This window comes from Salvia splendens, chromosome 18, assembly GCF_004379255.2.
Source record: "Salvia splendens isolate huo1 chromosome 18, SspV2, whole genome shotgun sequence".
Taxonomy (NCBI): domain Eukaryota; kingdom Viridiplantae; phylum Streptophyta; class Magnoliopsida; order Lamiales; family Lamiaceae; genus Salvia; species Salvia splendens.
The window spans coordinates 7,152,496-7,166,211 of record NC_056049.1 but is presented as its reverse complement, the minus strand read 5'-3'; the positions used below and the strand labels follow the sequence as shown (position 1 = coordinate 7,166,211).

The window sequence follows — 13,716 nt, the reverse complement described above, 5'->3', positions numbered from 1 at the left end:
CAACATCTAAAAACCCTTACTATTGCAAAAACATGTCTTAAATAAAATTTAGGTGAGTCGAAGCAATAGGGTTTCCATCTTTTCCAAAAATATGTTAACATAAATCTAAAATCTAATCACTACTAAAAACCAAACAAAAAATTTAACCAAGAAGCTAATATGATCCCCCCACAAAAATCAGTTGTAAGAATCTCAAGCGCCTCTTCGCAACAACTAATCCCAACCAACGCCTTCTTTCGCCGGTTTCCTCCGCCTATACAATCTCCACCACCACCACCCCAGATGTCTCCTGTCTCCGATCATGACCAACAACGCCTCTTCCTCCAACCCCAACACCAACCGCGGTGGAGCCAATCCCCGAGGCCGCGGCGGCCAACCACAGAACCGGCCTTATCCACCACCACCACCCCAGCATTGGCAGCCAGTCTTCGGAAATCCGATGGGCAGGAAGAGACCGGCGGTGGTGAAGGTGGCCGTGTGTACAACTGCACCGTCTGTAATAAGGCTTTTACTTCAGCGCCGGCGCTGTTCAGCCACATGAGGAGGAATTTGCTGATCTCCATGTGGGGCAGGCGGTGGATAATGCACAACCACCAGCGGCTGCGGAGGCCGAGGAGGAGGTTAACCACCGGATTCCAACTGAAGATTATAATGTCTCAAACAATTTTACTTATCATTGCTTTTGAACTTCAATTTTGCCAAAAATGTACTCCTCAATCTGAGTGTTTTTCATTTTAATATAATGGAGTATTTGAGTCTTTGTGATTCTTCTCTTTTTTATTAAAGTAAACACGTTGAGATGAGGCAAAAATTGCAGATTACTAATTCATTACATGTACATAAAAATTCATTGCTTGAATCGCCACGTCATCTGAACACGTGGCGGCACATACCAAAGTTGCCGCGAAAATTGTGTCATATTTCTGTTATTACTGTTGAGAGAGAGAGAGCGCACTGAACAAGTCGATCGGTTTTTGGATTGGTTTTCCAAAATTGCAAAAATGATGGAGAAGGGCGATCCCGTGGTGCAGAAGGTGTATAACAGAATGCGGCTATGGGAATTCCCAGATCAATATCTGGTGGAGCCCACCGATGGCTCCTCCGCCCCCTTTCTCGCCGTCAGCCGCTACAACGCCTCCTTCTCTCTCACCGGTAAACCTAATTCATAATTCATCTCTTATTGCCGTAATTCTTAATCGGCTCTCTCTCTTCCCAGACGAGCTACCGCAGATCATCAGTTCCCCAAAAATCTGGACAATCTACGGAGTGGTTGGGACACTGAAGCTCTTGGCAGGCAAGCCAATTTCTACTAGATCAATCGGATCGATTAATTAGGTCAATCAATTGTTGATTTTCCCCCAAATTGTTTAGGCAGTTATTTGCTAGTGATAACGGGACGCGAAAGCGCGGGGACATATGTAAATAAACCCATCTTCAGAATCTCGTCTATGAAGATTTTCCCTTGCGATATCTCCCTCAAGCATGCCACAGAAGAACACGTATAGTAATAATGCTTTAATAATAATTTTTTTGATATCTGAAATAAAACAGAGTTTGGCCTCTTTTGGGGCAGAAAAGGACGGAGAGTGAACTCTCCCAGTTGCTACACATTGCAGAGAACACTCCTGGTCTTTATTTCTCCTACGAAGTCAATTTAACATTGAGGTAAATAAACTTGTTAATTTCTTCAAATCTATGTAGCCAAATGTTTTTAATAGCCTTCAAATGTATGTAGCCAAATGTTTTTAATAGTCTTCAAATGTATGTAGCCTTCAAAGACTGCATGGTTTGAGTGAGGAATCCAAATTGCTTCCTCTTTGGAGACAAGTAAGTAATTTCCTTAATTTTAAAAGAGTTAAAATTAAGGAAATTACTTACTTTGTTAATGGTTGTTGCACAGGCCGATCCTCGATTTCTATGGAATAGCTACATTTCAGGATTTCTAGTAGATAACAAGGTTAGTTCTTATTTTTGGCACTCCTTCCACAACAATTGGGGTATGTGTAGTGCCTGATCTGCTGTGTGTTTATGCAGCTTGATCCGTACTTGCTTCCTGTTATGCAAGGCAATATCCTTTTATTTGACGCGGTAATCTTGATGATGAATAGTGTCCTACTACTTGTGTATAGCATATGAAGTCAACAAGCCTTAACTAGTCATCAGGTTTCACGAGCTTTCAGTATGCACTCGGAGAAAACATTCTCAAAGTCTCGCTAATTGGACGTAGGTGCAACAGACGAACTGGTATATATGGAATGAAATGCAAAATGGATTGAACTAATATATGATCTATACTATGAGTTCTCATTTTGGATGTTTCTGAAGGCACTCGGATGTGGACGAGAGGAGCTGATTCTGATGGTTTTGTTGCGAACTTCGTAGAAACAGAACAAATCATGCAACTGAATGGCCACATTGCATCGTTTATCCAGGTAATTCTGTGGAGAACACAATCATCCATTTGAAATGAAGAAATCTTTAACTTGTTGAGTTCTTGTTATAGGTTCGAGGGTCAATTCCTTTAATCTGGGATCAGATTGTTGATTTAACGTATAAACCTAAGTTCTTCATCTGGAATTTCGAAGTGAGGTTTATTTATATTCTCAATTCCAACATATAGTTTACTACTGCTGATTAATTACATAACATTGCTGCAGCCTCATGTGGTAGAAAAACACTTTAATGATCTGAATAAGAAATATGGAAATGTTTTAGCTGTTAATCTTGTCAACAAGGTAAGTATCTATAGACTTTTGAAAATTTGTTTTTTAGTTGCATATTTAAATAAAATTTCAATGCAATTTTATTTTATAGCATGGAGATGAGGGACGTCTATGTGAGCTATTTGGCTTCGCAATGCAGCATATTGCTAGTGATAATATTAGGTGTGAAAGATGCATTTTCTCTAAAAATCTCATCCTTGCCTAATTATTAAGTTCTATGCGTGTATGATAAATATTAATTTACTTGTACAATATTACAATATTTTGCACAGGTACAGGCATTTCGATTTTCATAAAATCTGCGGAGAATTATACATTGATTGGCTTTCCATTCTATATTATCAAATCGAGATATTTCTCTACAAGAACAGGTAACATTTCTTATACTCCATAAATATAATTATGCTTTCAAGTTTTATAAACGAGTCTGTCAATTGAATTGGATTTTGTTCAGGTATTTTTTATTGAATGATAAGAGGGAGAAGGTTGAGAAACAAATTGGAGTTGTTAGGACTAATTGCGTGGATTGTTTGGACCGTACTAATGTCACCCAGGTGGATAGAAATATACTTCAAATTTAGAATGTTTTTAATATTGAGTGAAACCATTAACCGATTATTGTATGTGCAGAGCATGATTGGTCGTAAAATGTTGGAATCCCAAATTCGAAGGGTTGGCGTTTTTCATATTGATGAAACTATTAGAATGCATCCAAAGTTGGATGAATGCTTCAAAAATAGTGAGTCTGATTAATATGCTATCTGTGTGCAGTATATTTGTTTCTGATGATAATATCTGAGGTTATTTGTGTAGTGTGGGCTAACCACGGCGATGACATCAGCATTCAGTACGCTGGCACTCGTGCTTTGAAAGGCGATTTTGTGAGGTGAAATAATTTGGCATGTATTAGAACTAGTACTATTACAAACATAACCATGTAATAATATCATCAGATTTGGCAAGAGAACAATTTGTGGTACTGTGAGAGAGGGTTGGACTGCTCTGGTGCGTTACTACCTCAACAACTTCTGTGATGGTTCTAAGCAGGATGCAATTGATCTGTTGCACGGACATTTTAGTTGGCTGGTGCTGAGGAATCGTAGCGTTGAGGCTGTTGCTGTGAGTCTCTTACTAACACCATAAATCAACCACTTTTACTTCATCTCATGTGTTTGCTTCTTTGTGGCTGTGGCAGTCGTTTCCACTGGCATTTTCGGCGATAGTCAGTGGGATTTTCTACGCGATGCTTTCACTTATACGAGGTTAGAATGCGAAAATGATGGTACTATTCTTGTTTGTTTTGTCAATACTAAATGTTTCTGATGCAGTTGTAGATGAGCATGATCCTTGGAACATATTTATTTCCATCATGTGGGGAAGCATGAGTTACCTTGTGGCCATGTTTGTTAAGGCCAATGCTCCCATCTTCTGCGATCGTCCTCGTCTCAACCAACCTAGGCTCTGACCTCTAAACAAGCAATTCCAACACTATATATATATATATAATGTTGAGCGATATAAGGGCCATTTAGGAGAGAAAAGAAAGTGTCAATTGTATTTGTTATGTATTCACATTACAGAATGGAGTCCCATGCATGTGTACAAGGAAAGGATTTCATACAAAGAAAGAAATTAGTCTCTTCTTCTGTAATTGATTCTTTGAATATCTTCAAGCCTTCGAGAGTTGACTAGCTTTGTATGAATGTCTGCCCCTTGATCTTTAGATCGAACAAAGGCAATTCCACTATTCCACCATCCATATATTTTCTTTGATGAAATGTATCTCTATTTCAACATGTTGGACTGAATTTTTTGAAATGATTATGTTCACATTACAACCGAATTTTGTATGGATGAATATCAATCTCACTCATCAACTTCTTAGAGCATCTCCAGTGGGCGGACATCCCACTAGGACATCCACTAGGACATCCCAAAAACACCTCCTGCCACGTCACTAGGACTTCCCATCCCACTGCCACGTCACTAGGACATCCCCTCCTATGTCCGCCCTTCCCACTAGGACATCCCGCAATAAAAAAAATTCATATATTCACAAATAAAACAATTTACATTTACGGAAATAAAATTTGACCGAGAATACGAACGGGAAAAATTAACAACTTCATCGGAAAAAACATACAAGATTCGAAAAAAAAAATTACGTACTAATAAAAAAAACTTCATACATTATCACGTCAACCCCTCCGAGTCCAAACCTCTTCGATGATATCCTGCTTAAGTCGAACATGGGCATCTGTTTGCCGCATGTCGGCAAATGCACGCAGCCGCGCGACCTCTCCATGAGGTACCCCCACATTCACATTCGCGGTGGCCACGCCGTGACTTGGACCTGCACCCGTATCATCTTCATTGGTCCACTGAGTCAGTTCCGCAGCTTCATTTTCGACAATCATGTTGTGCATTATGATACATGCGTACATGATATCGCCGATGTTGGGAATATACCACTGCCGTGCAGGACCCTTCACAACCGCCCACCGACTCTGGAGCACACCAAATGCCCGCTCCACATCCTTGCGCGCTGCTTCCTGACGGCTCGCAAAGTATGTCTTCTTTTGTCCGAGCGGATGCTTGATTGACTTCACAAAGACGGGCCAGTTTGGGTATATTCCATCCGCCAAATAGTACCCCATATTATGCTGGTTGCCGTTGGCGACGAAACTGATGGCGGGTCCAACGCCATTGCACTGAGCGTTGAACAGGGGCGACGACTGGAGAACGTTGATGTCGTTGTTGGACCCGGCGACTCCAAAATAAGCATGCCATATCCACAGCCGGTAGTCAGCTACAGCTTCAAGGATCATCGTGGGATGCTTGGCTTTGAAGCCGGTAGTGTACATCCCCTTCCAGGCGGCGGGGCAGTTCTTCCACTCCCAATGCATACAATCTATGCTGCCCAACACCCCAGGGAACCCGTGCACCGACCCATGCATATCTATCAGCATCTGGCAGTCTTCGGGGCTCGGACTCCGAAGATACCGCTCCCCGAATATCGCTCTCACGCCCGCGCAAAAATTCTGCAGACACTCGACGGCTGTCGTCTCGCCAATGTGGAGGTACTCGTCGAACATGTCGGCCGCGCCTCCATACGCTAGTTGTCTGATTGCGACAGTGCACTTCTGCAAGGGCGTGAGTCTGGGTTTGCCAGCTGCATCCTCTCTGATCCTAAAATACAGGTATCTTCTCTCTAAAGCACCCACGATGTGCAGAAACAGCGGACGATGCATCCTAAAGCGTCGCCGGAATAAGGCTTCCCCAAAACGCGGTTGCGGAGCGAAGTAGTCCGCATACAACCGAATATGTGCAGCAATGTGGTCACGGGGTACTTGAGTTCGACGATGGATCGGCCGAGGTACCGCCGCCTGCTGCCGCCGCTGCAACCTCTGTTGTAGCAGCCTCTCTATCGCACCTTCAACAGCGACCTCCAACTCATTCTCGCTATCACTTTCACTAGACATTCTAGATATACTTGAAATTAGAGATGTAGAGAGAGAAACTTGTTAACACAAGTGGTGCGAATGAAATAAAATTCAACGAGCCGTATATATAGAGTTTTAAAAAAAAATTTTAAAAACGGGACGTCCGACCGGACGTCCGACTGGACGCCACAATGGCGGACGTCCGCCCGCCCGTCGCCGGGACGTCCGTATCCGACCCTAAACGCCACAATGGCGGATGTCCCGGTCGCCCGTCGCGACGTCCGACCGGATGTCCGACCGGACGTCCGCCATTGGAGATGCTCTTAGCCACAAGATTTCAGTCAACCTGCTTTTTATTCCCTGAAATTATGGCGCCTGCAATATGTCCAATTAAAGTGTCTACAATAGTTTGGCCACGTCCAAATTCAAGCCACAAATTTTTGTCCACAGTAATAATAAACAAAAAAAAAAAAACTTGCACAGCCTTATAGTGGACATGCCACCGCCACAAATCTAATTATTTTATCAATTGTTGTTATATTTTAATTCAATTAGAATAAAAATTATCGGACTATAATAATTAGAAAAAAACGCATAATTTAATATAAAAAATATCAAACCAAATCTTCTTGTATTATAGATACCAGAAAATTATACAACGAAAATTTTATAAAAAGCATAAAAAAATATAAAATAACATAAAATAACATCGCCACGACCTACTCGGTGGCGTCATCGGAATCTGCCACTTCTTCTTCATTGCCGCTGTCGTCGCCCACCACCCATCGTGAAAAATGAGTAATATGTACTCCCTTCGTCCACCATTAGGAGTCCCGGTCAACATTATTCTCTCTCTTACTTTACCATTTCTCCACCTTAACTATTTATTATCATTTTTATAAAACGAGTGCGCAAAAGTGACCGAGACTCCTAATGGCAGACGAAGGGAGTAGTATTTATAAATAAAAACTGAAAATAAAAAAAAAAGTTTCCGGCAGCACCTCGGCTCCCCCTTTGTGCATCGTGTCCACGCCGAATACTCGGCGCAAGCCCGTCCACCCCCCGCCGTGGGCCTCCGTTTCCCAGCTATAGGGCGCCGTGGCCTTGAGCAGGTGACGCAGCGCCCTATTGTGGTTACTCTTACACTTCCAAGTGATCAGCTTGAGATTAATGCATCCCAGCTGCATAGAAAAATATTTGGTCATAGTCTGGGAAATGTAAATAAGTTTCTCAACTAGACGTTAGTATCTACTTTGATATGCCAATTCAGCTTCATTTACAATCTTTGAAAAGGTTAAGATTTAAAAGTCAAAATAAATCAACTACAGAGTACCAATGTACCATCCCAAGTATAATTACCGGATAAATCGAACAAATATATATGTAAAACGAATAAATTAGTAGAATAGAGTGAAATTCAAGAACAAATGCAGTTATATTAATATTATAAACACACATGCATACAGAAATACTAAGAAATTAGAGAAAAATCACATCGATCTAACCGGATTGCTTATCCGACTGATGAGTATTATTATTACACGACATAACATTATTATTCAGTATAATAGACAGGGACGAAGCCACATTGGGGCCTGGGGGCCCATGAGCCCCTCAGCTTTTGTACCTATTACTATATATATGCTGCATTTATTCTGTCATTTGTTTTGCTTAGATGGTTGGAGCAGTTGTCTTCAATATAATAGACCCTAGGATCGATATATGACTCTCTCCATTTCATTTTGAAATGCAGTTCTTATTTAGTTGATTATCTTAGTCCAAAAACACATGCAATTTTTCTCCATTTCATTTGTTTAGTGTAGTTCTTAATAATTATTTCAAAATTATTTCTTTAATAAAAAATGATCTTACTTTAAAAATATGCCCTGTTCTTTATCTGTTTTAATTGCTAATTCCAAATTCTCTGAAATGCAGTTCTTATTTAGTTGATTATCTTAGTCCAAAAACACATGCAATTTTTCTCCATTTCATTTGTTTAATGTAGTTCTTAATAATTATTTCAAAATTATTTCCTTAATAAAAAAATGATCTTACTTTAAAAATATGCCCTTATTCTTTATCTGTTTTAATTGCTAATTCCAAATTCTCTTAGTTCAAAAATTATGCGATTTTCTTCATTTCAATTTAATTTATGTAGTTAAGTTTAGTATAGTTATTTCATAAATGTTTCCTATTACAAATGATCTCACTCCAAAAAATATGCGTTTAATCTTTTTATTAATTTTCTATGTCACTTTAATTTAGTTTTTTCACACAACCGCTCAAAAAAATCTATTCTATTATTATACAGCATTACTAAATACTCCCTCCATCCTATACAAGATATCACCCTTCTTTTTTTACACTCGTTTTGAAAAATATGTATAAATAGTTAAAGTAAAGAGAGGGTAAAGTAAGAGAATAATGTAGAGAAACCTTTGTTACGTTATTCTCTTTCCATTTCCACTTTAACTATTTATTAAGTATCATTTTTTTCAAAACGAGTGCATAAAAAAGTGTGACATCTTTTATGGGACAGATAGAGTATCTTATTGTGCAAGTTCATTTTACATTGATTCAATTTTTTGTCATAGTATGATCTATCAACGTCGACATCTCTTTTAACGATAATCACTATGCACTGACAAGAAAATATCTCATATCTGTTAACGATGAATACCCTACAATTGTTAACGGTGATTTGGGCCCCCACTATCGAAATCCTGGCTTCGTCACTGATAATAGATATTTATTTTATAGAATTAAGTTTTATATTATTCAAGTCCTCTATCTCTCTATAAATCATTTAGAAGGTGGTGATGATGAAGATGGTGTTCTTCCTCCTCCCAGGATATCCCCAAGAATTCCGAAAATAATTCCAAAGAGATCAAGACCTTGAAGGCCCTGCCCCGATGATAGATGACGGCTCGTAGCCAGTGGCAGATCCATATACTTGAGATTGGGGGTGCGATATATAGTTAAATCGGCATGGAGATATAACTTTTTTTGTCGTTATCTCAGTTTTTTTAGCAAGTCACTTCATTGTATATAAAAATAAATGATATTTAAGTGTTATTAGTTGAAAGATTTTTACTACGGAGTACTATTTAAATAGAGGTTCTTTTCTAATTGAGAACTTATTTCAATTTTAAAATAGTTTTTAATGTTTAAAATAAAAAAATGCATCATATAATTTATAGAATTTCAAATATGAACATAATTGAAAACTATAAATAATAAAGATTAGATTCAACTATACATGCTTTTATTGTGTAAAAAACAAATGAAAAATTCAACTAATAAATTATATTACTCTATGTTTAATCGTACATTAGATGGATATTATTAATAATAGTAAATGCTTAAATTCAGTAATACGTAATAGTAAAAGTTAAACAGTCAATAAATGCAAACAAAAATACAAATTAATAGCAATAAAAACAAAACAGTTAACAAATGAAAGCAAAAATAAAAGACTAAATAGCAAAAAATACACCTAGGAGATTTGAACCTGGGTCTTACACTATAAAATAGGATTATTTTACCACTAGGCTATTCAACATTTTGGGGGTATAGTCGTACCCCCTTGTCCTTAACTCCGTCCGCCACTGCTCGTAGTATGACACATGGCAATGCTCATCATCATCACACAAACAATCACAACATGGATGATTTAGCTGCCCACCTTCATGATTTTCAGATTACTGAGCTATGTTTGCAATGTTGTTGCATGCCTTAAAGTGAGGATGTTGGAGTATTTATAGAGATACAATTTGATGCCACTTAATATCTTATATTAATTCAACTTCTATAGGTCTACCTTAGCCTAGCCATGCATAATTCCAAGCTACATTTAGGTCTTAAGAGGGTAATATGCTTTAAGTTGTTAGGCATGTCTATATATACTAGAATTCTTTTTCAATAAAATTGAAACATAACTTTTGCAACTTTATTCAATCGAAAAGTAAAGCGGCTACACTTAATTATTTCCGGTTAAAGTTGAATATTAGTAAGCTTTAAGAGAGTGTTTATTAATTACCAATTAAGTTCAATTAATTAGTGATTTCAAAAGATACACAGTTTAGAGTACTGTACTGTGAAAGTGAGAATATTCCTCACATTAAAGTTTAAACGGAGAAATAAAAAAAATTGTAAATTGTTCTTTTTTCCATATCTATGAATAATAATTTCCATTTTTCTTTCCGAAAGTGTGTTATAACTTATAAGGCAGTGGAAATTTTTCAGAAAAATGATGATTATTAATAGTCAACTACATCGGCAAAAACTTTATTTGTTGTGTATTTGGAGATTGTATTATAACATGAATGTTATACTATATACTTATACTATTTAAAATCTTTATATATCATTTAGTAATATTTATCTAATTGTTTTCCCATTAACAAGGAGTATATAATAAATCATGAGTGATCACCGCGGGTATGTCAAGATTTGTATTCTAACCCATTCTTGATAATTTTTTGTAAAATGGTAGTGTTGATAAACTTATAAGCATCTTTCATCTTCACCAAGGAATTAAGGAATAACACAATTTAACTCAAAACTCAAGTTTCAATGTAGTAAAACAACTAAAATGTGTGGATCTAAGTTAACAACAGAGGTAAAGCAGAGGAAACTTGAACTCTATATTAAAATTCACTAACGAGATCTTGATGCAGCTCGCCTCAATTCTTCAGGTGTTGAAGGAAACAACTCCACATATCTTGATCCAATCATCATCTTGTCCTTACACATGGCTTTCCTCGCCTCTTCCACCGAACCAAGCTCCACGTACGCCTCCCCCGTCGCTTTCCCATCGGACCGGCACGGGATGTGAATCTTCTCCTCCTCCACACTCACGGTGTCTTCGAAGAATTTCGAGATCTCCGACTTCCTCACCGAGTAAGGCAGGCCGCGCATCTTCAAGATCTCTGTATACTCCATCCTCTCCTTTACCGGAGACCTCTTTCGCCGCGCAGGCGGTGGCGACCCTCGACGCCCGACACTACCATGAGATCCTTCTTTCACCTCAGATGCTATCGCGTGGTAATAGTCCTGCTTCTTGCACCTAAACACCTCCACGTATCGTCTCCCCATGTTCTGCCTGTCCCTCCGGAGAGCGAGATCAGCCTGCATAGGCCCTGCAAAGAGAACAAACGCCTCTCCGGAGAATCTCCCGTCCTTGTTCACCAAGAAGACGTCCACGATGTCGAGCCCCGCGAAGAACTTGAAGATGTCGGCATCGGTGCAGTTGAATGGGAGGCCTCTCAGACGAACCACGGGAAAGGAGTATCTGCTGTCGTAGCCTTGTGCCGGGTAAGCGCCTGAACTGGTGCTGCTCCTCACTGCGAAGTAGGGACTCGATTCCATCATTCTTGGTCTCTTTGAGCCGATCTCGTACCCGTCCGACACCCCCCCGCTCCCAAACAATGCCCTTCAATTATCCATACCCAAGGAAGGAAAAAACCCCCACTCAACCTTGTTAATATAAGCCAATCCCAACCCATCTAGATTTTCTATTGCATCTAAAGCTCTTAATGAATAATGAAGATAACTCATGAACCCAATTGCAGAAATAGGGAGTATTAATGATAACAACGATTCCCCAAGCAAACCCCCAATTCATAAAAATGGAACTTTCATGTTATATAATCAGAACAAAAAGAAATATCAATTCAAAATGTGATCTTTCATTATGATTTCTACTATCCTTAGCCTAAACAAGTGATTGAAATCAAACCTAAAACCCAATCTATTTGAATCGAGTATCGAACCGGTGACATAGTTCTCAATGTGCAAACAAACACCCAAATTCACCCGTTAAAATCACTCGCGTCTAAAAAAAAGCCCTTAATTAGTAGAAGTAGCCATACAATCATAAATTTGCAGAATTAAAGAAAAACCTAGAAAATGAACCTCTGAAAAGAAATTCCCAATACCCAGCCACAGAATGTAAAATCGTAAATCAGTACAGAATGTTTTAAAATTGACAAGATTCCTTACCCCCTGTGGCCGTACATGGCAGCGGCGAAGACAGAATCCAATACGGCGTCGTGATGGAGTAGAAAGTCAGATCAAAGTGAGAGGGGAAACTAGAAACCCTAGCCGGAAATAGACATTCGCCCTGGCGAGATTACGGAACTACCCCTAATAAAATATTACTCCTTCTGCCTGAGGGCATCTCCAGTGGCTTTCGCCCAGCAATAGCTCAACCACAAACTCCTCCTGCCACATCATCACCACTAAAAATCCTCCTGCCACGTCATCAGGACAAGCAATAGCCCAACAATAGCCTAGCCACATCACCCCTAATTATATAAAACAAATAATTGACAATCACACAAAATACGGAATTAAATTTATGACACAGATACGGGAAAATCCAATTATTTTATTTAAATTTTAAAAAAAATAAATTTAAAAAAATTACATAATTAAAAAAAAAACTAACGCCATGCAATCCTCCGCGCCCACAACTCTTCAATTAAATCCTTTTGGAGTCGAATATGAGCATCCATTTGGGGCATGTCGGCATGTGCTTGGAGGAGGCCGGCTTCATCGTGCGGGACCCCATTTCGTACGTTGGGGGCGGCTATGCCGTGGCTTGGACCGGCTTCATTATCGTCGTTGGCCCAACTAGTCAGTCGTACACCTTCATCTTCGACAATCATGTTGTGCATGATAATACAGGCGTACATTATATCAGCAATGCAGTCGATATGCCACAAACGCGTTGGACCCCTAATTGCCGCCCATCGAGACTGGAGCACACCAAATGCGTGCTCCACATCCTTGCGCGTCGACTCCTGGCGTTCCGCAAAGTATGCCTTCCTCTCATCCGATGCGCATCTGATCGTCTTCACAAAGACGGGCCACCTAGGGTATATCTCATCCGCCAAGTAGTAGCCCATATCATGCTGGGTCCCGTTGGCGACAAAACTGATGGCCGGACCGACGCCATGGCACTGCTCGTTGAAAAGGGGCGACGAGTTGAGTACGTTGAGGTCGTTGTTCGACCCGGCTATCCCAAAATACGCATGCCAAATCCATAGCCGGTAGTCAGCAACGGCCTCCAGGATCATCGTGTGATTCTTTCCTTTGTAGCCGGTCGTGTAGAACCCCTTCCAGGCAGCGGGACAGTTCTCCCACTCCCAATGCATACAATCTATGCTTCCTAACATATCCGGGAACCCATGCTTCTCCCCGTGCATCTGCATCAGATACTGGCAGTCTTCGCGAGCAGGGCTTCGAAGGTACTGATCACGGAAAATTTCAATCACGCCCTGACAGAAATACTTCATATATTCAATGGCAGTCGACTCACCGATGTGGAGGTACTCGTCCATGTTTATTTTAACAACATCATCCATCATTCTTTTCTTTCTCTACTTTATATAAAATCTTTTTCCATCTATATTATTATAACGATTAGCCAATGTCATCTTTTATTTGACCAGTTTTCTACTTGCTGAAAGCCTCCAACTGTTTTTATTTTGGAAAAAATATCGATTTCAAATCTAAATTATATTGACTTCATAAAAAATATCTCA

At 39.5% G+C, this 13,716-nt stretch overlaps 2 protein-coding genes across 3 annotated transcripts; one reads left to right on the top strand and one right to left on the bottom strand.

The window, feature by feature from the left end:
- Positions 1-992: 992 nt before the first annotated feature.
- Positions 993-4,385, top strand: LOC121776375 (phosphoinositide phosphatase SAC6-like). Its single transcript, XM_042173548.1, has 19 exons — positions 993-1,152; positions 1,217-1,294; positions 1,372-1,499; positions 1,574-1,665; positions 1,770-1,827; positions 1,901-1,957; positions 2,035-2,065; positions 2,164-2,244; positions 2,326-2,432; positions 2,504-2,584; positions 2,658-2,735; positions 2,815-2,885; positions 2,996-3,094; positions 3,178-3,277; positions 3,354-3,462; positions 3,537-3,609; positions 3,677-3,842; positions 3,919-3,985; positions 4,052-4,385. Exons 1-19 carry the CDS (start codon positions 1,002-1,004, stop codon positions 4,186-4,188), a joined length of 1,764 nt encoding a protein of 587 aa, XP_042029482.1. The 5' UTR covers positions 993-1,001; the 3' UTR covers positions 4,189-4,385.
- A 6,317-nt stretch (positions 4,386-10,702) lies between these two features.
- LOC121777575 (heterogeneous nuclear ribonucleoprotein F-like) lies at positions 10,703-12,275 on the bottom strand. Of its 2 annotated transcripts, none has more exons than XM_042174871.1 (2): positions 12,170-12,275; positions 10,703-11,600 (listed from the first exon to the last, which is right to left on the bottom strand). In XM_042174871.1, exons 1-2 carry the CDS (start codon positions 12,184-12,186, stop codon positions 10,826-10,828), a joined length of 792 nt encoding a protein of 263 aa, XP_042030805.1. In that variant the 5' UTR covers positions 12,187-12,275; the 3' UTR covers positions 10,703-10,825. The 2 variants fall into 2 exon arrangements, with proteins under 2 accessions (XP_042030805.1, XP_042030806.1); XM_042174872.1 differs by having other exon boundaries at positions 10,703-11,511.
- Between the last annotated feature and the right edge of the window lie 1,441 nt (positions 12,276-13,716).

Bases quoted from the DNA above. Each gene is read 5' to 3' on its own strand.
- LOC121776375 (XM_042173548.1), top strand. From the start codon at position 1,002: ATGATGGAGAAGGGCGATCCCGTGGTGCAGAAGGTGTATAACAGAATG. The intron at 1,295-1,371 runs GCAAGCCAATTT...CAAATTGTTTAG, and splicing joins GACACTGAAGCTCTTGGCAG to GCAGTTATTTGCTAGTGATA. The intron at 2,433-2,503 runs GTAATTCTGTGG...TTCTTGTTATAG, and splicing joins ACATTGCATCGTTTATCCAG to GTTCGAGGGTCAATTCCTTT.